Here is a 26,274-nt window from a genome sequence, read left to right as displayed (position 1 = left end):
TATTTTTTATGGAGTCTACATTTTTACGATAGGCTCGTTCAAGATTTGTTCATTTAAAATTTGTAATTAACATTATTCATTTTATATAAATGAGTTGAACTAATCCATATAACTTATTTGATCTTATTAACATAACTTCGTATAAAAGTTAAATATTAGTAATTACAATATCTCAACAAAAAACAAATATGGATTAAGACTATCTACTAATAAAAAATATCAATATCTTTCAGATTTTAATCTATAATAAAACTAATATTATAAACCCAACAACAAAAAAAATAAGTTTCAATTTTACAGATCAACCTCGAATTTATATGAAATTATAAAATAGTTATAAAATTATTGTGAGTTAATCATTTTCTTTGAAAAATATTCACTCTCACAATGCCGTAAATTAAGGAAAGAAATTATCTTTTTACTTAATGGAGAGGCCGAATGCCAAGTTTATTCACGTGAAATGGACAAATTAAATAAAAGCCCAGCTCACAACACTTGACAATTAGAAAGCGAAAGGAAATACATAGATGGATAATGAATGAAATAATTTTACTCATCATCTCAGTTCTGATTATGTACGATGAAATGACGGTAAGAAAATAAATAATGAATATATTTTTTTCTAATAAATAAACACCATAGGAGAGACTGACGTCACCTCACCTGGGATGCCGCTGCCAGTAGGAAATTGTGGAGCCACCTGTTAATAGTAACTGATGAATAGGGAGGAGGATATAGATGAAGAGTTATCCACGAGACACATGTACGTACCTCTCTTGTATTTTCTGAAAAAGACAAGAGCTGCATACATATTAAAACTTCATTCTTCAAATCAGTGACGCCTGTGCTTGTTGACCACTTACTCATAACCAACTTTGCAGTTCAACCGCCCTGCATATATATAGGAAACCTAAACAAGAGGTTGACCTCTCCCATTGCGCTCTCTCTCTCTCTCTCTCTCTCTCTGGCTCGTACTGTTTTCTTCTTCTTTCTTCTTCTTCTCATTTTTTCTGATACTTGAAACTAGATTCTTCCATCTCGATCCTCAATCCTTTGAAGTAAAGCGAATCATATCTAATAAGTAATTACAATGAAGACAGAACCATCTATTGTGATCCATGAAATGACCATGGTAATGGCGAACATGTCTCTGGTTTGCCACGATCCCCGCAGCAAAACAAACAAGCTTATTTGGTATCATGGAAACCCTTTGAAATCCCCTACAGCCCTTCTACTGCTGCAGCTCTCTGCGATTTCACTTGTTTCTCAGCTAATCGATGTCGGTCTAAAGCCCCTCGGACAGTCAAGTATTGTATCTCAGATTTTTGTAAGGTTTCTGTTTTCATCTATTCTCAATTAATTATACATGTTGCATGCTATATTTTAACCGTCTTTTTTGAAAGAGAGATAAATATACCATAGGGATCTCACAACATTTTACTGCATGTTGCATCTCGATCGATTGATATTTTTTATTTACATTTTAAGTTATGTTTATAAATTGGCCGCATAGTGATGCTATAAGAAGCATGTTTTTGTCCACAAATCAGGAATAGATCAGACGCATCAACTAGTACTGTTACTAGGTAATTTTTTAATATTGTTGAATTATTTCTTAAATTTTAGTCTAGATCAGTTATATATTTATATTCCGCCCCTGGCCTAGAAAAAAATTGTCTTCCAAGATCGATATATCTCGTGTTTTGTTCTTTTAGATATATATATAATAGCAAAACCAATTGCTCAATTGATGCATTTTAGCAGCTAGCTCAAAAAATTACCCAAGAATATAGAGTTAGTCTACATACAGTCTCCAAGTGGGAAGTGCTCAGGCAAGCGGCCATACAGTTATGTTTAACAAAAATTTTAAAATTACAATAGTATCTTTTTTAAAATAATTTTTTTTTCTTTTCTCACATTCATCAATGAGACTACACACAATCTCCACTCAAGACTGGAAATAAAATTTCTTTTAAAGTAGTGCATGTGTGTGTGTATATATATATATATATATATATATATATATATATATATAATTAACGTAAAATGATCTCATAATTATTATGTACTTATGATCTTCGCGCGTTAATGTAGTAATTTGACAACATGCATGGATGCAGAGTGGTATGGTATTTGGCCCATCCCTTCTAGGACATAAAGGGTTGATAACATCAAAATTATTCCCGACAAGAGGTGCCATGTTGATTGAAACCATGGCTACATTTGGGCTCATGTTCTTCCTGTTCGGAGTAAGTGTGAGGATGGATCTGACCAGTATGGTGCGGCCAGGAAAACAAGCCATGACCATCGGATTATCAGTTTTCTTCTTCACAACGCTAACCGCCGGTTTGTCAGCCTTCTTTTTTGCAAGATATGTTGCCAAGGAAACCAGCCTTAAAGAATCGCTCTTCTCAATAGCCGAGTCACAGACATTAACAGGATTTCCCGTCATTGCTTGCCTCCTGACTGAGCTCAACATGCTAAACACTAACATTGGCCGTCTAGCCCTCTCCTCCGCAATGTTCTGCGATTTACTTGGTATTTCCTTGACAGCGGTTGCTTTAGCAGTAATGGGAAATAAGGGCGGAGGACTAAGACCGGCGATGGCAATTTTATCTTCTATTGCGCTTGTAATTGGTATTGTATTTATCGTCAAGCCAGCAATACTGTGGGCGCTAAACCGTGCACCAAAAGACAAACCCATTAGCGAGTCGTTTATACGTTCCATTTTTCTTTTGGTTCTTGTGATCGGATTATTGAGCGAGACCATCGGCCAGCACTATGTTTTCGGGCCATTAGTCCTAGGTTTGGTTGTGCCGGACGGACCACCTCTGGGAGTAGCTTTGATCTCAAAAACGGAGGCTCTCACTTCACTGGTGTTCTACCCCACCTATCTATCCATTAGTGGCCTGCGAACGAACATCTTCAAAGTTGGTGCCCAGGCTTCGTGGATTGTGTCATCTGTTGTTATCCTTTCTTGCACTGCCAAGCTTGCTGCCGTTATGGCTCCTGCCATGTATGGTGATATGCCTGTACGAGAAGCTTTCGTGCTCGGGCTTATCATGAACGCAAAAGGCATCGTGGAGCTTAACCTTTACAACCTTTGGAAGGAAAGCAAGGTACGTAAGTACGTATGAGCAAAATCACTCGATGATCAGTTTCTTTGTTGTGGCTGGCTGTGTTCACGATTAGTATATATTGCAATTAATACCGAATATTATCAAGTCCCTAACCATGAAATTGTATGGGGCTGATCTAATTCCCCAATGGCAGGTTCTGTCAGATGAAGAATTTGCTTTGTCAGTGCTGTCAGTGATAGTGGTAACAGCAATCGTAACGCCACTGATAAAGTACCTCTACGATCCTTCCTGGCAATATACTGCAATCAAGAGAAGTACCATCCAACATGCCAAGCGTGAGGCGGACCTCCGAATCTTAGTCGGCATCCACAACCACGATAATGTTCCTGCAATCGTAAATCTCCTTGAAGTATCACATGCTTCCGAAGAGAGCAAAATTGCAGTCATAGCAATTGTCCTCGTTGAGCTTGTGGGGAGAGCCACCCCGGTTCTTGTGGCCCACCAGCCCTATGGTTCCCTGCAAACAAGCACAACTTCAACCAGCCAAATCATTAACGCCTTAAGACAGTACGAGGACCAAAATGAAGGCTTTGTCACTGTTCAATCTTTCACTTCCATCTCACCTTATGTAACAATGCACAACGACGTTTGCCGGGTAGGAGTGGATAAGAGAGCAACCATTGTGATAGTGCCTTTTCATAAGCAATGGGCCATAGATGGCTCCATTGGCTCAGTTAACCGAGCCATCCAGGGCATGAACATCAATATCCTCGACAGCGCACCATGCTCTGTTGGAATCCTCGTCGACCGGGGCATCCTAAGGGGTTCGATGCCATTTGTAAGTACAGGTCGTCCATTATACCATGTGGCTGTAATCTACATTGGCGGTGCGGATGACGCGGAGTCACTAGCCTATGGTGCTCGCATGGCCCAAAGTGAGAGCGTTGATCTAACAGTCGTCCGGTTCCTTCTCTTTGGAGCCGAAAACACTAAAGAAAGAAAACTCGAAACTGACTTGATCGATGAATACCGTCAAGCTAATGTGGGGAACGAACGATTTGTGGTTGTAGAAGAAGTGGTGAGAGATGGGTTAGCCCTTTCTGTATCAATAAAAGAGATGGTAGATTGCTTTGATTTAATACTAGTGGGGAGGAACCATCAACCGTCCCCTCTTATCACAGCACTTGGTGAGTGGTGTGAGTGCCCCGAGCTTGGGATCATCGGCGATATGCTTGCTTCGCCGGATCTTAGGTGCACATCATCAGTCTTGGTGATACAACAGCAAAGAATGGGGACTGGGAAGTTGATGCAACATTCCATCGGTACTGATAGAAACCAATTACTAATTCATGACGTTCCACTTGATGAACCAGAAAGAGGGTCATGGAGAATTACCATGGATAGATCCTCCATCGATCGAGCTGTCGTTTAACGTCTATATATTACTAGTCCTCTTTTTACTATTTTTCTTTTTTGATTAATTTTTTTTACTGTAGTTTGACATATATACAAGAATTTCCTTGTAAATGAATTATGGAAGGTTTTTTTATTTTTTTGGAAAGAGGACGGTACCACAATTTTATTGATAATCCTCACTTATAGCGGAGAAAAACCATGGTTACAACTAGAAATCTGGGAGTTTACAGATATGCAAGAAAGACCAAAACCCAAGCCTAAAAAATCATAGACATGAAACCAAAATTACAAGGTGCCAAAAACAACATAAAGACCAGAAAAAAAATAAGCCTATAAAAAAATATAAACAACCTGCAAAAAAACACCAGCGCAAGCAGATAGCTAGTGAAATAACAATGAAAACAAAAGCAAATAAAACATACCTCACTAAGATATCCTCAAATAAGGAAGACCAAGTCTATCCATCCGAAGAAGACCTCTTAACTTGCTGGGTAGAGAAACTCTATCTTCAGTCCAATCCATATTCAGACCCCCAGCTCCCTGTTTAGCAAGAAAATCTGCCACCGCATTACCTTCACGAAAAACATGACTCACACTATACTCCAAACAACCAAGACAAACTTGAATTTCATCCCAATAATCCTCAAGATACCAGATATTACACTCTCCATTTTTAATCCAGTTAACAAGAATTTGAGAATCTGTCTCAATCTAAACCCGACGAAAACCCAGATGACAACACCTCCTGACACCTTCCAGCAAACTCTTTAATTCAGCGAAATTATTGGAACCCTGTCCTAAGGAGGTGGAAAAAGTAGCATGCATCTTACCTCTAACATCACGAATGACACCCCCTACCCCAGCCGGACCAGGATTTTCCAAACTGCTCCCATCAATATTAAGTTTAACCCAGTTCTGTTGGGGCGGGATCCAATTCACCACAGAAACCTTCTTTACTTTAGGAATCGAAATCAAAATATCTAGTCTCTTAAGAATGGTGACATCTTGGCTAGGAAGCCTCAAAGCTTTCATATTTAATTGCATAATTCTACGGATCCAACAATTAATAACATGCCAAACAGACTCAATTGTAGCAAACTTATCTTCATACTTGGTTTTGCAACGCCTTTTCCACAACTTCCAAGAGATAATAGAGGGAAGGAGGCCAAAAATGGTCCGAACTTGAGACGATTTACCAACACGGCAAAACCAAAAATTAATTTACTCCTTCCAAGTTCCGAACTCACCCATATGCACACTTAACTGAACAGAAGCCATGTGCCAAATCTGTCTAGCAAAATTACCAGAACAAAGAACATGATTAAGATCCTCAATCTGACCCAAAGAACAACAATTACATTTAGACACCAAAAGGATCCCTGCCATTTTAATCTTTTCATTCACATTCAAGCAATTATTAGAAGCCTTCCACATCATAATAGAGATTTTCCTAGAAAGGTTATTGTGCCAAATCCAATAGGCCCAGGGTAAAGGGGTCGTCTGAACCCTAATACAATCCTAGTCACTTTTAGTACTAAAATTACTATCATTCTCCTTCCTCCAGATTAACACATCTTGTCCCTCTTTACGCCTCGCCAAGAACTGAAGCAATTCCGTAGCTTTTTGTTGACCCACAAACCTTTCCAGGAGAGGAACATTCCAACCATTATCAATGTACAACTCTTTAACTTTTATAAAAGGTTGCTCAATCACTATAAATTGGATATTGAACGGACCACCCTCCTCCCAATTATCATACCAAAAAGAGAGATTACCCTCTCCCACACGCCACTTAGAGTTATTAAGAAAATTAAGAATACTCTTAACAATAGACCTCCAAAAACGAGAACCCTTATTTGGCGCCAAAAGAGATAAATGATTGCTCTTAACATACTTGCCTCTGAAAAAATCTGCCCACAATAAATGACCTGAAAACAAATGCCATGCAAGTTTCATGTGTAAAGTCACAATTAAGATTTATTAAATTTTCATTGCCAACGCCCACGCAATTAGCTAGAAGAAATTAGTAGATTGGAGGAGAATTCAGACTCTCTTTTTTCCCCTCCTTTACCAGTATCATTGAAAATGGAGTTATAACTCTTTATAACTCTTTTTTTTGTTGTTTCCTTTTCTCTCTTTTTTTTTTTTTTAATTTTTTTCCGAGTAAGTAGCATAAAAGGGTTGAGGAGCTTCCAAATGGGCCCCCAAAAACGAATGGCTAAAAGTTTCAGCTGGGAGTCAGTGATCCAGATTACTACGAATGACTTCCAATTTAAAAAGGGATGCAATGACAAAATGCTGGAGGGACCCAAAGTTAAAGTACATAAACCCACATCTCTCTTCCAAGGGGGGCATCTCTGTCTCTGTCTCTGTCTCTCTCTCTCTCTCTCTCTCTCTCACATTCCACTTATGTCTGTTTCATCTGAGCACTCTGATGTGGCTTCAAGGACTCTGAGAATAGGCATAGTAGGCTTCGGACCGTTCGGGCAGTTTCTGGGAAAGACCATGATCAGACAAGGCCACCTTCTACGGGCAACTTCTCGTACTGATTACTCTCAGCTCTGTGCCCATATGGGTATCTCCTTCTTCAGGTAAATACAAGTGTACATCCAAACTAGTACACAGATCGATTAATAAGTTAAGTATTGATACTTGATAGGCGTAATGTTTTGGTATGCTAAATATTCTAAGCACTTCCTCATCAGGGACATAGGTGCGTTTTTTGAAGCAGAAAACGACGTAGTCCTGATTTGCACCTCGATCCTCTCTCTAACAGAGGTTGTCCGGTCAATGCCTCTAGATCGTATGAAACGGCCAACACTTTTCGCCGATGTACTCTCGGTCAAAGAGCACCCAAGAAACGTTCTATTGCGAGTACATACATCTATTAATTAATTAATACCCCGGACCCCGATTTCTTTCTTCCTTTCTTTCTTTTTTTAATTATCAAACTCGTTAATTTCTTCTTTAAATATTTCCCAACGTTAATACAAACAAGTATGTTCTATATGCATAATTTAATAGGTAGTGCCAGAGGAGTCGGACGTGCTTTGCACTCACCCAATGTTTGGTCCGCAGAGCGGGAAAGATGGTTGGAAAGGCCTAAACTTCATGTACGACAGAGTTCGAATCAGAGATGAAGGTATCTGCTCAAGCTTTCTCCATATTTTTCAAAGCGAGGTAACGCTACTACTCTCTATTCTATAAGTATTTACTATTTATCCTTCCTCTCTCAAACGTTTATAATTTATTATCCAACTGAAATTAATAGAATTATACAGATTCATACCATCATTATTATTCTCTATATATACATGCATGCATGAATATTATTCACACGCATATACATACATATATCTGATCACGAAGTTAATCCAGATTAATTAGCTCCAAGTACTTCCTTTGATGGGCAGAAAAATAATCACCCCAGCGACACCTGACTAAAGTTTAAAGACCCCACATGAGAAATTGAAGGCATATCTGTTACCATCAGCTTTTATTTTTTCATTTTATTTTGTATATATTAAATGGTCCACCAACATAAGAAATTAAAGGCATATCGGTCACCATCAGCTTTTCTTTTTTCATTTTATTTTGTATATATTAAATGGACCACCAACATAAGCTTGTCCTTCGATTTCAACAATACAAAACATGAACAAGTAATTTATTATATATTCTCCACCATATAATTTTGCCGTCCCAATTGATTCATCATCCAAATACATATGCCAACTCCAGCATCTTTTTAATGTTTGCTTCATTCTCTGATGACTGCTGCAACTTTCTCTATCCCCAGCAACTTTCTAATCGAATATCATGTATTTATCTCTCTCACACTACTAAATACTCTAGGATATGAAAATTCTTGTTTCAAATCTTTTTCTTTCACGGCCGTTGTTGACTCTTGAACCCCATTGAACATTGTGTAACAACATGACTACACATCAGGGTTGCAGAATGCTGGAGATGTCTTGCCAAGAACATGATAAAGTGGCCGCTAGGAGCCAGTTTATAACTCACACCATTGGCAGGTAAAAGAGCCCAACTAATCGCATTTCTCAACTTCCTGGTAAATAAAATAGGCTGTCATGAAGCTTTCCAATTTGACAGGATTCTGTCAGAAATGGAGATCCAGTCTACAAGCATAGACACAAAGGGCTTCGAGGCACTTGTTCAACTGGTAAGGTATGTTCAATCGCTTCTAGTTCTACTATACGCAGAAACACACTAACATTATGCTATATGCAGAAAGAAAGCACCGTGAGAGATAGTTTTGATCTGTTTAGCGGGTTATTCGTACATAATCGGTTTGCCCAACAAGAGGTATGGACCATTCTTGCCTATTTTTTTTTTTTTTAAATGATTTTTGATACAATCAATCCTTCACTATCATTAGTAGATTTGACCAAGAATCTCCTAATCATGCAGCTTCAAAACCTTGAACTCGCTCTCAATAAAGTCAAACAGAAGCTGCTAGAGAAGATGGGGGAGGAGGAACAGGATTGAATGATTCTAAACGCTCATGAGAACTACTCTCGTCGCAGATTTGTGACGTATTAACGATGTTTTAACGTTTCAAATATATTGTTTTAAAAGTCTAAACGCTCGTGAGAGGACTTTCTTTTTCTTTTTATTTTCTTTTTTTCGTTCCACCAAAAAGATACATAGAAAGCTTAGTTTGAAATGCCGTTGAGTCAATAATACACCAATCACTGCATAATCGCAATAAAAACTGTTTATTTGTTACTTTATATTTTTTATTTGTTTGATCATGTTTGCTCTGTTAAATTTGCATCTATTGAAATTTTGAATTGATCATTGTTATCATAGAACACTTATTCAACTCGTCCAAGTGTATTTGTTCGGTCCAAACTGAGATTTTCCCCTAAACAGAATTAAAAATCCTGCCCTTGTATTCACCAAAATTGAAAGAACGATGTTGACCGATTTAGCCTAAAGACCATAATTCTCTCTCTCTCAGATCTACCTTCACCGCTTTTAAAGAATGGAATGGAAATTAAAATGAAATTTTGAAGTCAGATTTTTCACCTTATTGATTCTTAATTTCATCAACAGTGGCGTCTTCCGTGATGCCACATCCCAATGCAGCATGATTAGGAGAATCTGATATTTCAAAAGCGGGTGCTCCACTCTTCCGAGCTTGCAGTCCAGTAAACCGTGCAAGATCAACCCATTGCTGCAGAATGAAATTAAGAGACAACGTCAACCCTATACTAGACACAAAATTTACTCAATTAGATTACGGTACTTGTGGTATTGGTGGGTGAGGGTCTGGCAGGAAAGATATAACGACTAAAATAACAGTGCACTGTGCAGTATCAGAGTAGGAGGCATGAGCACCAAAGCAAACAAAAACCAAGCTCATTGCGCATGCATCAAAACCCAAAAATAAATTCACTTATTAAACAAAATTTTACATGAACCAAACATGAAAAATTTCATAGCAGGCTTTCCTCTCTTGTGACAAGTACCGTAATGAAGTTTTTTTTATTGGTTCTCATAAAGAATTATGAAGTTGTTTTAACTTCATATGATCCATCCAAAATTTGGAGAAATAAATGAAACGAATGGTAAAAACAAACACTAGACTGTATAAAATATTTAGATGATTCTAACCTGAGTTCCCCAGTAAGAGTTGATTGTCCGAGCAACAAAAGATAGCATATTCACAAGTAAAATATGAGAAGAAAATTCATCAGAAATTCTATGCTCCACTATTCCAGCAATAATCTGCATCAAGAAAACTGATAAACAATAAGATACAACAGTCACATCTTTTAATGTTGTGGCATAAATATTGGGCATTCACAGCATCGGTTGAAACTTGAAATACCAAGGAGCCAGTTAAGAGGATGTAATGGCACACACAACCCATGGCCAATGGTGCACATTTAGGCTTTAACAATTTTTGAAATAATAAATCAAAAGAAAGGATTCAGAGGAGGGAGAGAGGGAAAGCAAAGAATACACGTACAAGCTAGCATGAATTAATTTTAAAAGGTAGTCTATTCTTGACAATGGTCATTGTTAACAAAAAAGGTGTTAAGTTACTGCAGAGAACATACATGACAAAGCATGAAACCTGTGATACCCCATTCTGATAAGTGAGAGTAGATGGTGTATGACCCACATTGCTCAGGAAGAAAAAGTTATTGCTCTTTATAATGTTCCAATAGAACTTCAATTGTATTATTGACTAGTCATTTTGGAGTATAGGTCATGTGCCTTCAGCTTTACATTGAGGGCGTTACAAATAATATTAGATCCTATCACAACCATAAGTGTGAGACTTGAGCCGTGCCACCTACGATGGACTAGCTTGACAAAGATGTCGGGAATATAAGGGGGAGAGATTGTGATAACCCCATTCTGATAAGTGATAAGGGTAGATAGTGTATGAGATCCCACATTAATTGGGAATGAGAAGTTTTTACTTTTTATAATATTCCAATGGAGTTCCAAGGAAGTATAGGTCATATAACCAATAGAGTATAGGTTATATGGCTTGAGCCTTCTATTGGAGCGTTATAAATGGTATCAAAATCTATCTCAACCAGAAATGTGAGATTGAGAGATTGTGATACCCACATTGTTTAAGAAGGAGAGTTCCCGTTCTTTATAATGTTCTAATGGGGTTCTAATTGTATCATTGACTAGTCATTTTGGACTATAAGCCATGTGGCTTGGGCCTTCCGTTGGGGTTTAAAAGAGATACATGCCAAAAGCCAGATTATAATTAGATAAGTCCCTCCTACGTCCTAATGAAAAAGTCAACCATATGCATTTTACTCATCTTTACTGAATTCATGATTGATTTGAAAAAAATTATCTCAGTTATTTTTTAAGAAAACATATCTAATGTAAGGACGATGTATCAGGCCAATCAAAAGGAAGCAATGTCTTTAAATGCCTTTACAAAAGCTATCGTTGCTAAGGAACTATACTCTAGGTTACATTTAGTATTTAAAAAGAAGATAAATGAAGATATATCATTACTACTATATAGTCTTTAAATCAGCACGAGATTTGCAATAACAATGCTAAAATATGATTGATGAGTACAAGAATCTAAAATGAGTACTCTCTCTACCTGATAACGAAGATTTGCTGATGTTCCAAGAAAGCATCCATATACAACAGCTGTTTTGAGTACTGGGGATCTTTTGTTGCCCTGATTAGCAATCAGAGCTGGATTAAGAAATCTACGAAACACAAACAACACATTTGAGGCAGCTACAGCTCCAATACTGGAAATAAACCCAACACTAGCAAGTTTCAAACCACCAAAAAGCACTGATGCAACTCTATGACTGAGATTCCAGTCCTTCCCGACAATATTCTTTTGAAATGCATTATCAGGGATGTAGCCAAGGAGACCTTGCAAAGTGTCCATGCTGTCAGGCACCTTCATCTCATCAGCATATGAAAGGAACGATAGAGTTGGAGCAGGAAGCCAAACTGTAAAGAAATCGACAACAGATCCTCGTACAGTATCCGTGATGACATAGTCAAGCTCTTCAAAGAAATTTTCTTTGCGCCTCTCATACTGTGCTAGGAGAGTAGTTGTTATAGATATAGCTTCCTCTATAGCTAATCTATGCAAGAACTTGGGATCTGCCAACAATCTTTCCCTGAAACCCTGCATCCAGGATGAGCCATGGTCAACCTGAGTGTCTATATGGATGTCTTCCTTCTACCAACATTTTTTTTTTCTCCACAGTGATAATAAACAATTGTATGTTCCTATGATATCCATAGTTCTACAATATAACATGGAAAGTAAATTCATGACAAAATACCAAAAACGGTTTCATTTCACAAACTCAAATACCTGGAAACGGTGAGTAAGTTCTGAAATCAGGGGATATTTCTCCATATCAAAGAAGTTCTGTAGTACCTCTGGTGATACTAAACCAAGATCAAGTCCCTTTTGAAGGTCCTGAAAAGCATGTCAACATTATCATCTATGAGACAAAGAAAGATTATTTAGGGAGATGATCCTTACATAAAACCATTCCTAATTTTCAAGCAACAAACCCACTGCATTTTCAAATTCCATCCACCATAGATGAATGTAAAGATACACAGGATTGTTATATCCAGATCAATATGTCCACAAGGAGACTGATTAAAACCCGCAACTCTTTAGAGAACGGGGTTCAAATTCTTCAGAAACTTAAGAAATCTTTAAAGAGATACAAAATTCATCAACTGACCAGTCCACTAGAAAAAACAGTTCAAATTCCAGGACTTAGATTTTAAGTTTTGCAATACATCCAAAAAGAACGCAAATATTATGATGAAAACAGCTAACCTGAGGAAGGGCATCTCGCCTCCTGCCTGCTGCATTCATTACTCGAGCAATCTCAGCACGATCAAAACAATTTCTACTGCAGGGTCTAGCAGCAGAATACCACAAGAAATCAGCAACAGGAACCTCCCCCTCTCTCCGTATTTGTTGCCTTTCAGGATCAAGTAATATAACCACTTGATTTTTCTTTTGCATCTTTTTTGAAATTCTTGCTGGCACCCCCGTTCCCCTAGATCCAAACATAATGTGGCTTGCACCTGTTATGACCACTAGCATCCCAGTGGCTCCTCCATCCACTATGTTCTGTAAAATTATCTGGGCCATTGTATATTCCTCAACTACTCTTGCTTGTGCAGATAGGTACGAACTTGGCCCAAAAGGGACAGATAGACTTGGTGAATTCATATCAATTGGTGATCTGCGTGAGACGGAAGTGAAGCCCGAAACAAAGCCCGAGCCAGCTGGAGGAGTATATAATCTACGATCAGCCTTAGAAAGCCTGCGAATTCCATCCGCTTGGACAATTCTTAAAACCTGTTAATATCAGAATAATGTGCGTGTGCTCCACAGTTACTACATAAACTAATGCATAAGTTGAAATAATAAAATGATAGAAATTGAAACTGGTGGAAGAAAATTACTATAGTAAAGAAAGATGAGCAAACAGTCTACTCCTTCAATTGCAAAAGATATGTATCTAAAAATTAGATCATTGGATCCACCACAGGAAAGTGCACCATTCCATGATACTGTACTGAAAAAGGGTCATACGGAGTTAACTTGCATTGAGTTGACACTAGATTACTTTATTTCCTATTACATATGATACATGTTCCCTACCTATAGAGTAGAAGGAACGACTTAGCAAGGTGCCAATTGAATTATGTGAAAAGATGTAGGAGTACCTTGAGCGGAGTACCGCAAGCAACGAGGCGTATTCCATTATCACGACAGTAGCTTAGAAGAGGCTGATACTCCTGCCAGCTTTGAGGTGGCCAGTGTGATGTATAAGACTTCAATGTTTCTCCATCTATCCTGCCATCAAGTACAGGCCTCATCACATTCATGCATGATTCGATATGGAAATTACTCCAACAATTCATCAAAATTGCTCAAACATAAGACCGCTAAACGTGGTTAAGAACCACAAACCATGAAAGCGAGCATGACTGATATGTAGAGTCATTGATTAATAGAGAAAAATATACGTATTTACGTGCGTGTGTATGTATGCATAGAATATGGTTTTAAGAAGACCTTTTATCCATATACTGATTAAGCTGCTCCTGCATATCACAGGGAAATGCCTCCAGAGCTAAAGATATGGGCCTATCAGACTCTGTGCACCGTTTTGTCAAATTCCTCACAATATCAAGCTCCAAGTCCTTGTCGTCTCGGATCGGCACGTGCTCTGCTTCTCCCAAATACACAATCCTCGCATTCATCAACTTCTCCCACACCTTACTCTTATCCTTCCCCACGGCTGTAGGTTCTCCGATCACCGTCGCATCGTAAATCCTCGAAACAATGATATCCTCCTTCTTCTCCACAACCGTCGGAGACACGGGTGATTTCTCCGGTGTGGAGGAGTCCTGAGGCTTGTCTTCCGCACGCGCGAGCGCCGCCCGCAGAACCCAACCGCCGGCGGTTAGAAAGGGAGCGAGTAAGACGTGGCGCCGGGCGGGTGCGGTACATGAATATTGGGGGTCTGTAACTGAGAGTATTAAGTGGCGGCGTTTCTCGGTTGGATATTGGCGGAAAACTCGGTGGCGAAGAAGTTCGAGAGGCGGAGCACATGAGGGGCGGAGACTAGAGCTTTTATGTAGTGGCGATGGTGGAGTGCCCAAGCCTCTGTGAGCGTGGGGCTTCATTTCGCTGAAAAAATTACGAGAGAGAGAGAGAGAGAGATTGATCAACCTCGGACAAAGTGTTAAAAGTGTTATTTATTTACGAGTAATACTATAAATCACGCTCACAGCTTATTTTAATTATATTAAATAATACGTGATATATTTATCGTTATTAAATAATAATAAAATATATAATAAATAATTATTTAATAATAATAAATATATCACATTATATTTAATAAGATGATAATATAATATATAAAATTCTTTTATTTATTCTTATTTCTGGTTGGAGTCTTGGAAGTGCGCAGTGGCCTGCCTATTTGTAAAATTCTTGGTCACATAAATTGGTAAAATACGTGTGAATCTTATTAATTAATATATATATATATATATTTGTGTGTATTGGTCTTGATAAGATGAGACTTTATACCGTCACGGTATTGAATGGCTGGTGTTTCCTAACGTGTGACGACTAACTATCACATAAAAAGTGTCGTTTGTATCATATTTGCATCATTGAGTTCAATAACACTTCATTGCGTTATACTTGCCAGTGGTTTGCTTGATTGTCATCAATATCCTTACATACGTTGAATGCTTCACTCCCATTCTATACAACTCATATATAGTCCGTTCGGCCCTTTTCAATTTAAATGTGATCTCCACCATTAGCTAAGCTAACATTGGCATCTTGAATATTTATGGGCAATTTCCCTAGCAGATAATGCTGTTGGCAGGCACGTTGGAAATAGAGATAGATGGTTTCATCTGTTTAGGTCTTTGACCCTCGTGTTGGTTCGGGTTCCTCGTCACAGGGTCCAAATCTGCTCTTAATCAAACATCCTCATGGTTTATAAGCTGTCCGATCTGCCTCAATATGCAACAAACATCTCCAGCTTAACCATAACCAACAAACAACTACACCTTAAACGGTGTGTGGAATATTGTCCTGACAGAACAAACCATTTCTCAATACCTAATGCTTAAAATAATTGTTCCCGAATCTACAGCCAATTCAACTGCAAGAAATATCAAGAACACAGCACCTACTACACTAGAGTCCCCTACTTCAGTCGAGGTAAAGACGCAAAAGATGGAAAGAATAACATGACTCCAGGACAACCAAAAAAAAAAAAAAACTTCAATCCTCACATCTCTCCAACAACAATGATTATCTGGGAATAGCCACGGATTGGGGAGAGCTCACTGGATACCATGAAACGACGGTAAAAGAGCAATTAGAGGGTCTCCGTAGCCAACAGCTTCTGCAAACCATACACAGTTGAAATCAAACTCTTGAAGAAAATCATTATAGCTAGCTCAAGTTATGATTAGATAAGACGAGTTGAGTTAGGTTGAGATGAAAGTTGAAAGTTGAATAAAATATTGTTAGAATATTATTTTTTAATATTATTATTATTTAAAAATTTAAAAAAATTGAATTGTTTATTATATTTTGTGTTGGAATTTGAGAAAGTTATAATGATTAGATAAGATAAGTTGAGATGGGTTTGGGATCCAAACGGCCCTTACAGACCACATCCATCAATCAATGTACCATAACTTAAGAATGAACTTCATAGGCCAAAATTCACACTCACTAAGAAAGTCATTATAGCTGCTGCTCATGTTACAAACTCCCCCATCAACTAGAACCCAAGTACGAACTTCTTAGTTCAAAACAGTCTTCACTTCTTTTTTAAGACAGCTATTTCAGATCCTAAATGATAGAAGTTCTATTTTCATTTCTCTGACCCTAACTGTATGATGAGACTGCAACAAGGGGCTTGGCTGGCCTAAAGATATTTTTGATCGGAATGACATGAAAAAATTATACACCACTGACTGAGTTAATGTCCATTATTTATGGGTAAGTAACTTTAATGGACATTATTACTCAAGAATTGCATTGAACCTTGCAAAACCTCTATGGCTGCACTGAGAATGGTATTGATTCACATATTAAGCATGGACAAAAGATGCACAAGTTAGCCGAGAAAGGAAAGAAGGAATTTATCATGATGGGATATATCCTAGAAAGATTAACACTATATATATATATATATATATTTTTTTTTTTTTTTTAATGTCAGGGAACCTCTCCAAGGCAGGGCCCTTCGGACCCAACCCTGCAGAGTAAGCCCCGGTCCCATGCACCGCACCCTCGGAAGTTTTCCTACACGGAACTAGTTAAATCGCTGATTTTTCACCAGGGGGTGTGGCCCTAAAGAATTGTTTGCAGCTATGAGGTGTTGAACATTAGACCTTGAAGGGAGTGATATCTCAAGACCAAGGCTTTCACCACTTGGGCCAACCCCTTGGGATTTTAATACCATATGAATCATTTTCAACAGATATAACTTTCATCTTCGTTGTTCACAATCATCTATAATTTTCAGAGTAATTAGAGACTATAAATTAGAAGAAATTTATCTTGCAGTGAACATGCTCATATCCGGCTGGGCTACCTAAGCGGTTCCCCTTTTACATGAAGCAATTCAAGAGAAAAATAAATCGAGTCATAAATAGCAAGAACAGAGACATTTTTTTACCTCCATCATCAAAGAGGAGCTTTAAGATTTCTCCAGCCTTATCTGACTGCTCAACATGCCAGTAAGAAATCACCATTATAAGAACTCATCAAGAAGAAATCACCAAAATTAAAAATGAAAAGAGTATTCACCTTCACAGGAAGTTCAGTGCCAAACTGATCCAAATATCCAATTACTTGTCCTTCCTTTATTACATCACCCTGTAAATCCCAGAATTAAGAGAAACAATTTAGGTTTCGAAGCCAATGTGGTGTTTCTTACACTAGTGGCTACATATAAATTTGAAAAGGACGTATACAGAAATGTTTGGCAGACAAAATCCATGCATGCATAACTACCTCTTTACATATAGGAGGTTGCTTCTTCCCTTTCACCGTTCTGCCCCTTCTAAATGAGCCAACCTAACAGGAAAAAGTGATGGCAGATAAGTTATCCCAAAAATGAAAACATTAAAAGTGGTCCACACAGCATATGCACACCACATACTGTTGGGGATGATACTAGGACATATCCACTTGATCCAGAAGCCTCCAATGCTAGTAACTTTGAAGACTTCTCCACGGGCACATTTGTAAATGGACTAGGAGCCTTTGATGGTGATGGTGGTGGGGCTACAGGTGCTGATTCAACCATGGGTTTAGTTGGAACAGGTGGTGGTGTAATTGGTGACATTCCGGACATAGGAGCTGCTGTGGCTCCAATGTTCCGCTTCAGATGCATTTCAAAATCTCCAACCTATCAAACATCAACATATATCCAATTTTTCTAATTAGATAATGCAGTAAACATCTTAAACATTCATGCAACCGCCGATGTTCTGTGGTCATATTAGAGGGTCATTTGTAATTTGTTCAAATTTACCAGGAGATTTTTTTTTTTTTTTTTTTTAATATTTTACCAGGAGATTGAATCATGATCTTGTTGTTATAGTTATCTTTACATTTAGCACTCATTTCCATATATAAAGGACAAAGAGCCATCAAAATGAATTGTGATTTATGCCAAATATGAGGCCAATGGGCACAAGTCAAAGTACTGTTCAATAAGCGGGCTTTAGTTCCAATTCATCGAAGTATGTAACAGACAAGCGGGTAACTGATTTCCAACTTGACTCTGATGTATCAGTAAAAGGATTTGACGTAAAATCATAGATGCATTAATTATATTGCCCTCCCACACAAGCTTCATGCACAATGCCCATTGCTTGTTTAAAGGAGCCTATAAAACTTCCTCATAGGATATTGAGTTGCCACCACCTTTCTGACACTTACCGGTTTAATGTACTTTTCAACTACAGCATCGCCCAAAAAATATTAAGAAGAAGAAGGAAGAAAGAAAGAAATGTCAGCTATTTAAACAAGGGTATTAAATTTCACCTTTAGTTTCAGCTCAGCAACTTCTGTCTCATCACAGACTTCTAGTACCAGTGCCTGATAGTTTTAAAACAGTATACAACTGATATATATTCAAACAGAAGGAAAGAATGCAAAACATGAAGGTAGCAAGATTCCAAAGCAACATTAACCAGAATAATGCCAGGCCCAACCAAGAGATACATACTAAGGGAAAAACCCATGAACATAGTTTGAGTAAAATCAAAATAGGGTGAGCCCTGAGCGTATGTGTTTTCTGAGTGTCAAAGATTTGCATGAGTCAGAACTCGGCCATGGAAAAAATCATAAGTAGGAGATTTAGACCAGAGAAATGTTATTCTTCATGTGCCATATAACTGAGGGCAACAAGATTTAGGATGAAGAGTACCGTTGCTTTTCAGACTATCATGGTATGTGCAAGAATAGAGATCACAATATAGGAGGTCATCATATAGCAATTAAGGAAAGTGACCTTTTCCAAATCTTTTGGTCAGCTTAGAAATAATGAAAAAACATGTTTTCCCAACGAAAATAGCTAGTTTCAGAAGATCTGTCATTAGCCAACAGTACCACATCACAGATAAACATATGGAGCAAAAAAGTTGTAAGATTCAAAGAGATATTCTCACCTCAAATCCATTAGGAAAAGTAGCACTGAGTGGAGCCTTCTTCTCCAATGAGCCTTGAATAACACTATGTGAAGAAACTGTCGCATCATAGCCACTCAGTTTTAGTATGCAAAGACAAAAGGTAAACTTAGATAAAAAATTTATATATTAGAAACCCATATGCATGTACAAAACAATATTGAAATCATCTCGTTTCACAAATTTTATGAATATCAATATGCAGAACTGCAGCATCGTGTTTGAAGAAGAATAAAATCCCAAATGCAACTACATTTCTCGATGATAGATTCTCTTAGTAGTAACACAGTGCAATTACGTTCAGACAATAACAAATATTCATGCAAAGCAGAATGTATAATGAATGAATTGAGATGATAAAAAATGACATATGGTTCTCTCAACCAAGCATTTGCCAAAATCCAAATTAAAAAACGAACATATTGGCACTCATTCTCTAATTTTTCTCTCCCTTCTTCAAAGCTTAACAACAAACACCAATGAGGAAGCACTATATATTTGTCGTGCCATGTATAAACCAAGAAACAAGCATGATTTCTGTATCTGAAAATGCAACTGCTAAAACTTAACTTCATCTCATGTCTCATGTCTGCAACAACCAGGGAAAAAAAATATATATATTTCAAGGCTACTGATTCACTCTACAGTATTTCTGGCATGAGAAGTGATCTCACCATCGGACTTAGATGTTTCTGTAGCTTCAGATGTCTTCACAGATGATACAACCATTCCCTTCCGCTTCGTTGATGAAACAAAGGGCTTCCCACTAATTGTTGATCCTTGAATGCATGATTTACTTGAAATAGGCCAGCTAGCATTATATATGCGTAGCAGACTAGGCTTCTCAAGTGAAGAGCACACGTGTGAAGTAGTTCCAACAACAGAACCTGGAATTCAACAGAACCCTATAAGCATTTGAGTGCAGAAAAAAATAATAAAATAAAATAATATTTTCAGCCTTGTTTGAGACAAGTCACATTTCAGGCACCAAAAGATACTTTTCTGAAAGGAAAATGATTTGTGCAAGCCTAGGGCTTGCAAACCTCATACAGACCATTTGCAAAAAAAGTAGGACTCACCTGAAAATCCACTTTTTATGGTGGGTCCCCCTTTTTTTCAAAGAGATTGCACGAGACTTGCGCATCCTAGATTTGAGATTTGTATTTAACATTACTCTTAAAAGTTTGCAACTAATGCCTAATAGTACGTAATTCTAAAGGATTCATTCCTATTATTTAGAATAGCTAATGCCTAATGGTACCTAATTCTAAAGGATTTATTCATATTATTTATATTACGTTTGGAGATTTTTTTTTTTTTAATTTTTATCAATAAATAAGAATTTTATTGAAAATAGGCAAAACCAAGTACAAGGGACATTTTTTTTATTGGCACCAGGTATTCGGGAACAGCATCCCAATTAATCCCGAGGGTGCACAGGCCTCGGCAAAGAGTTTTCCGCAAGTGCACATACAAGGGACATGTACAAGAGCCACACCTAAGAGTGTTTGGAGAAAGTTACCAATTAGCTATGTTGGTTAGTGAGGTGATTTGAGATCACCTCAGACTACTTCACTACTATTTACAAACTATTCACTACTTTTTTACTACTATTCATTACTTTTTCACTATTATTCATAGATCACCTAAGATCATCTCATCATTCAAACATAGCCCGTTACCTATGTCAAGGTGGCACTCAATCTTCTTAATAGAACATATGAAGAAAGTCTTCTGTATCAAGTTCTCCAAAAAAAGTTCTTAAATAGGAAAATTCTGAACAATTTAATTAAAAAAATGGTTAGTATCTCAAAAACTCCACCGTGGGATCTAAGAAATTCATAGGTGCCCAATCCCTTCAAAATAAACATGAAAGCAATTTCTTTCATCACTAAATGCAGCTGCAAAATACGCCCACAGTTTGTCACCTAAATCAGACATTTGCTTCTGATTCAGAACAACTCTACAACTACTCACTACGAGTGTACCTGTATCCCATCTCTCGTCCTGTTATGATGTTTAACTTTGCAACCAGAACCCCTCCATCAATTCACAGGTTAAAAATCATAACCGCAAGGGTGCCAATAAATTCATCTAATCGCAGTAACGTAAACCTATTTTACCTCAGTTTTTTTAAAAGGACTTTTTGTTAATTCCGATCCACTTAGCTCAAGAAAAAACAAATAATTCACTGTTAGATTCAAAATTGAGACAAATTCCAACGTCAAAGATCCTAAAAAATTACACTAACATTGTTTGTTTTCGTAAATGAGATTAAATGAGTTGATATAAAAGATAAAATTTGAATAAAATATTATTAAAATATATTTTTTAATATTATTATTATTTTGGGATTTAAAAAAGTTGAATTAATTATTTTATTTTGTGTAGAAGTTTTGGAAAGTTGTAATGATTAGATAAGATGAGATGTGTTGTATTGAAATAAATGGAACAAATCCCTCGGACCAAAAAAAAAAAAACTCTGTATCTAACATATAAACATGGCTAAGCTCATACGACCAGTAATAATAAATAAAGCAATGCAAGAAATTATTCAATTCCGCTTACTCTCATTTTATGAACAAATATAATGATTGCGAGAAAAGTTTCAAGAAAATTAGCACAGACATATGCTTTGAAATCAATACTTTTTCTCTCAAAATTGACAATATTATCCAATTCCGCTTACTCTCATTTTGCCAACGAACCAAACAGAGTCGAAATCGAACAAGAAAACCAAGTCCAAGCTCAAATCAAGCAAACCTCACACACCCACGCACATGCGCGCACAGAGAGAGAGAGAGAGAGAGAGAGTTACAGTGAAAGGATCGGAGAAGAGCGGCAGACTCCATGGAAGAGAAACCGAATCAAAACGAAGGGAATCGAAAACGAGAGGAGGAAACGAAAACGAAGAAGGAAATGAAGGAATCGAAACAAAAGAGGGGGATATATAGGGAATTATGGGGGCAAAATCGAGAAGACGGAAATGGCGTTTTATTGTGAGATAGGTTGGTTGGTTTAGTGCAGTTGGAACTTGGCAGAGGTTGAGCTTCGAAATGTCCGCCCCCACACCACCCTCCACGTTCTGGTGCTCGTACTCGCTAACGTACGCGGGGTTTACTGTACGAATAAATATAGATAAAAATTACTATTAAAAATATTTATTTTACATACATAATGTGATATCATCTGAATCACATATCTCTAAATGAATATCGTGAACGATCAATTAGAAATAATTATACAATGAGTGCAAAATATATATTATTACAATAACTTTTCTCTAATATTATTCTTGTATTATACCGTCGTCTTACGTGGCTCTTATGATTTGTCGGTCTTTGCGTGGAGGTTTTGTTGGGTACACCTGTAGGGCTACGTTGGCTAGACATTATCCTCTGGGCTTTACAACAAGATTTTACGGCGTTTTATGGCTACGAAGCGGGCCATCGTAAATAGAGAGATTTATATTTTTAATTTATTTTAATTTATTTTATTATTATTTATTAATTTTAATTTAAAAATTTTATTATTATTTATAATATATTTTATTATTATTCATAACTCATCTTAATTCATCTTTAAATCTAAACGACACCTAAACATTTTTTCAAATAGGGGTATTTATGAAAGAGAAACACTTCTAGGAAGGAGTAAACTACTTTGTTTTATTATTTTGGTTGGAACTTAAAAATATATCTTCCAATATTTTTTATTATGTCAAAATCAATAAAGTCGAGGCCTTGAAATTTGACATACATTTTGATCTTTTGAATTACACACGTTGATAATGTATATTTTAAATGAATTTATATCTTAATCAATTAAATATACAGTCATTTGAAATGTGTCATAAATTTTAACCCCCTAAAATAAAGAAGGAAATTTTTCTAAATTAGTAGGGAGATTCATGATAAGTTTCCATAATAGAATATCCATACAAAGATGAGTTGAAATAGATTGTGAATAGTAGTGAGATTTGTGAGTTAAAGTTACTGAATAATAGTAAATAGTAGTGACATGAGTTGAGATGAGTTGTGAATACAAACGAGGAGTCGCATTTTCTTAATAAGGGTTCGTTTAAATATAGAAATGATTTCATCTCATCTTTTTTCATTATTATAATTTTTTTAAATTTACACACAAAATATAATACAATTCAACATTTTCAAATCTCAAAATAATAATACTATTAAAAAATAATATTCTAACAACATTTTATTCAATTTTTAACTTTCATTCACAACCATTTCATTCATTTTACCATTCAAACGGTCCTAAATGAACTTTGGAGCCAATTTTTTTGACAAAATGACGCAATTAATGGACCCTTGGGAAGTCTTGGCGGGCTAAATATAAGCACTACAAGATAGAAAGCGATCCAAAATATGGCAAGATATCATGAGTTCCATTTGCCAAGTAGCTAGAAGCCCGAAAGCTAGAAATTAAGTTGGCCAATTTCTTGTAGTTTTTCTTAGCTAATTAAGCAATGGTAAGATCAAGGATTTCTCTAAATTCCAGCCTCCTGGTCTCGTTATAAAATGTTTTATATTTGTTAGGCCAGTAAGTTAACCAAATCCACCCTCTTAGTTCCCACTCCATGCTCCTTCCTACGGCACTTTTGTCCACCTTCCAGCACACTCTATTCCCATACTCATCCCCAGCAAAAATTACTCCTCCTTGCCTATTGAATGGCCGGTATGCGCTCGAGTATCGGTCTCTAAACCAAGCCTTGGGATTGAGTAATGCAAGCTTTGAAGGCTTGGAAGAGAATACTTCTCTTCCATCCATGGGATCATGGAGAAACCAATTCAAGTTTGCACTATAGCCATCAACGGATTCTTCGAACTTCCATGGCTTCAGATTCATAGTCGTGGTCTCTCCAGCTGATACCTTGAGCCCCAAGTATGTGTTTTGCGGTTCGAATCCGGCTTCTATACCTCTTTCGTAGCCGAACTCTATTGCTGGATTCTCAGATGACTTACTCACTGAAAGGCTCAGTATCTTGGTTTGACGAATTGGAGTAAGTTGCAAAGAAATTCGCGAGGGAAAGTGTTTTTCGGAAGCTCCAACTCCCCGTTCATTCATGAGGGTTTCATTCACAAGTCTAATAACGTCACACCTGTCAGAAAAGAAAGAGATTTTGAGCTTGTAAAAAAAAAAAACGAAAAATAAAAAACTTAATTAGAGCTTGATCTCGATGAATTAAGAAGCATGATATCTAGCTGTTCTACCGTCTTTTTTTTCTGACAATAATAATTGAAATAGACAATAGAATTTATCGTACCGTATGTTATCAGTGTTCACCATAACGTCGACCCACATCTCTTGAATCACTACTTTGTAATTGAACTGGACAACGCCTTCAAGTTGGTGGAAAGTCAGAGAAAATTGCAATCGCTCATCGGCAGAAGGGTTGCTCGAATTTTCGATATCCATGGCTTTGACTGGACAGTATAATTGAACCTTCCACAGCCCGAAGGTTGAAAGTGCATAAGAAAACAGAGGTGATGGTGCTTTGAGTGAGTGGTGGGTGGCTTGGAGTTCTGTATTCCAACTAGTAATTGCAAGGTTTATGGACCGCATCCATTGCTCTTCTAGATTAGAGCCCAAGAGTTTCATGAGCAACTTTGTTGCCTGTCTTGACCGACAATTTGCTAGGTGATTCTTAAGAGTATTTAGACATTCGGAACGTAGATCCGCAGGTGCTTCATAGATGCAAACGAGGAATAATAGAGTGAGAAACGTGAAATTGAATATGTCTTCAAAGTTGGAGACAGAGTCCAGTTTAAGGAAATCGAGGAAGGAGCTGTTCTTGTTTGAGCCATAACGAAGGACATCTTCAATAAAATTGACCAAGAGGTCGAACATGGTTTCCTCATCTACCAGTTTTATGGAGTTGGAGCTGAGCTTGAAAGGTTTTGAAGTCCAAAGAGAGATGGGGGGACTGAAATCTGCAATGATAGCTAAAGAGAGGTTTGGAGAATATTGGTTATTTTTTGTTATGGAGAGATTGAGAGAAGGTTGGGATGGACTTGAAGAAAATATGCATAGAGACATGGAGTTTTTTCTAGAGATTGGCGGAAGGTTCTGAACCCAGCAAAATATATCGGGAAAGCCACAAGAAGCAGCCATTAGAGAAAAGCAGAAATTCTCTCTCTTTTTCCGCTTTCTGCAAGGAATTCTGCAGATGATCTCCATATGTATATAAAGGCTTTTCATGAATGGAAGCAACGCTGAGAATCTGGGGAGGAGGAACGAAAGTCAAAAGTAAGACAAATAATTGATAGATTACTAAGATTGATCAGGAAGACACTACTCTCTAAATGAGAGATGGATGATGTTACAAGAAAAATATGTTTAAACATGATTTATGCAAGGAGTAGAAGTGATACGTGTAGTTATACTTTTATTTATATTCGTTTTATTAGTTTTTTTTAATTTAAATTTTAAATTTCATGATTTTTAATATACTAATAACTGACACGTAGAGAAATAATTTTTTTTAATTACATCTGACATTTTTCAAAACCAAAACTTAATCATGGTGTTTTTATAGAATATTTTTTTTTAAAGTGTGTAATATATATTTTTTCAATTGAAGCATTAATTGCATTTCCGGTTACAACAAATAAAATGAAAAAAAAAATCAAATCTATAAATGTGCAAGCTTGTAATCAGCATCTTCATGTCTGCTTTTAGCCTTCATGACTCTGATGAGAATTTGTCTATAGTGAAGGCAATCTGGCTGCATTAAAGTTATAAGATGCCTACCGCCGATAAATTTCAGATAAAGATGAATAGACATGTAGAGATGTCGTATTCTCATGATTCTCAACTATCTGATCATCGATTATTCGATCTCCCTACCTTCCTTCTTAGTCCCTCCGTCTTCCCTACGCTTTCTTGTGAAAGTAAATTTCCGCCCACCAAACTAAACAAAACAAGATGACTCTAATTTTCAGTTCTCTCGCCGTAAACGCATTTAAAGCCATAAGTAACACGAGTCTACCCCGAG

The 26,274-nt window shown here is 37.1% G+C and overlaps 5 protein-coding genes across 9 annotated transcripts; 2 read left to right on the top strand and 3 right to left on the bottom strand.

The window, feature by feature from the left end:
* Positions 1–1,127: 1,127 nt before the first annotated feature.
* On the top strand, positions 1,128–4,568 carry LOC121251400 (cation/H(+) antiporter 15-like). Its single transcript, XM_041150656.1, has 3 exons — positions 1,128–1,327; positions 2,121–3,119; positions 3,274–4,568. Exons 1-3 carry the CDS (start codon positions 1,130–1,132, stop codon positions 4,510–4,512), a joined length of 2,436 nt encoding a protein of 811 aa, XP_041006590.1. The 5' UTR covers positions 1,128–1,129; the 3' UTR covers positions 4,513–4,568.
* A 2,225-nt stretch (positions 4,569–6,793) lies between these two features.
* Positions 6,794–9,081, top strand: LOC121266890 (arogenate dehydrogenase 1, chloroplastic-like). The gene is made up of 7 exons (XM_041170738.1): positions 6,794–7,087; positions 7,202–7,370; positions 7,521–7,676; positions 8,448–8,530; positions 8,610–8,679; positions 8,748–8,822; positions 8,928–9,081. Exons 1-7 carry the CDS (start codon positions 6,906–6,908, stop codon positions 9,003–9,005), a joined length of 813 nt encoding a protein of 270 aa, XP_041026672.1. The 5' UTR covers positions 6,794–6,905; the 3' UTR covers positions 9,006–9,081.
* LOC121266874 (protein RETICULATA-RELATED 5, chloroplastic-like) lies at positions 8,429–14,758 on the bottom strand. 2 transcript variants are annotated; one of them, XM_041170727.1, is made up of 8 exons: positions 14,089–14,758; positions 13,737–13,866; positions 12,835–13,365; positions 12,352–12,459; positions 11,611–12,159; positions 10,137–10,250; positions 9,549–9,696; positions 8,429–8,565 (listed from the first exon to the last, which is right to left on the bottom strand). In XM_041170727.1, the coding sequence occupies exons 1-7, from the start codon at positions 14,700–14,702 to the stop codon at positions 9,550–9,552; spliced, it is 2,193 nt and encodes a 730-aa protein (XP_041026661.1). In that variant the 5' UTR covers positions 14,703–14,758; the 3' UTR covers positions 8,429–8,565; position 9,549. The 2 variants fall into 2 exon arrangements, with proteins under 2 accessions (XP_041026661.1, XP_041026655.1); XM_041170721.1 differs by lacking the exon at positions 8,429–8,565 and having other exon boundaries at positions 9,395–9,696.
* An 876-nt stretch (positions 14,759–15,634) lies between these two features.
* LOC121266985 (biotin carboxyl carrier protein of acetyl-CoA carboxylase-like) lies at positions 15,635–22,381 on the bottom strand. Of its 4 annotated transcripts, XM_041170873.1 has the most exons (10): positions 22,075–22,375; positions 21,234–21,326; positions 19,931–20,143; positions 19,239–19,315; positions 18,613–18,666; positions 17,723–17,971; positions 17,575–17,637; positions 17,368–17,436; positions 17,237–17,282; positions 15,635–15,949 (listed from the first exon to the last, which is right to left on the bottom strand). In XM_041170873.1, exons 2-10 carry the CDS (start codon positions 21,253–21,255, stop codon positions 15,888–15,890), a joined length of 855 nt encoding a protein of 284 aa, XP_041026807.1. In that variant the 5' UTR covers positions 21,256–21,326; positions 22,075–22,375; the 3' UTR covers positions 15,635–15,887. The 4 variants fall into 4 exon arrangements, 3 of the variants coding, with proteins under 3 accessions (XP_041026807.1, XP_041026799.1, XP_041026818.1); XM_041170865.1 differs by lacking the exon at positions 21,234–21,326 and having other exon boundaries at positions 22,075–22,381; XM_041170884.1 differs by lacking the exons at positions 21,234–21,326; positions 22,075–22,375 and adding an exon at positions 21,946–21,961.
* A 1,116-nt stretch (positions 22,382–23,497) lies between these two features.
* On the bottom strand, positions 23,498–25,585 carry LOC121233927. The gene is made up of 2 exons (XM_041145647.1): positions 24,544–25,585; positions 23,498–24,378 (listed from the first exon to the last, which is right to left on the bottom strand). The coding sequence occupies exons 1-2, from the start codon at positions 25,476–25,478 to the stop codon at positions 23,739–23,741; spliced, it is 1,575 nt and encodes a 524-aa protein (XP_041001581.1). The 5' UTR covers positions 25,479–25,585; the 3' UTR covers positions 23,498–23,738.
* Positions 25,586–26,274: the final 689 nt, after the last annotated feature.

This window comes from Juglans microcarpa x Juglans regia, chromosome 1D, assembly GCF_004785595.1.
Source record: "Juglans microcarpa x Juglans regia isolate MS1-56 chromosome 1D, Jm3101_v1.0, whole genome shotgun sequence".
NCBI classification, from domain to species: domain Eukaryota; kingdom Viridiplantae; phylum Streptophyta; class Magnoliopsida; order Fagales; family Juglandaceae; genus Juglans; species Juglans microcarpa x Juglans regia.
This window is presented reverse-complemented; position numbering and strand designations above follow the sequence as displayed.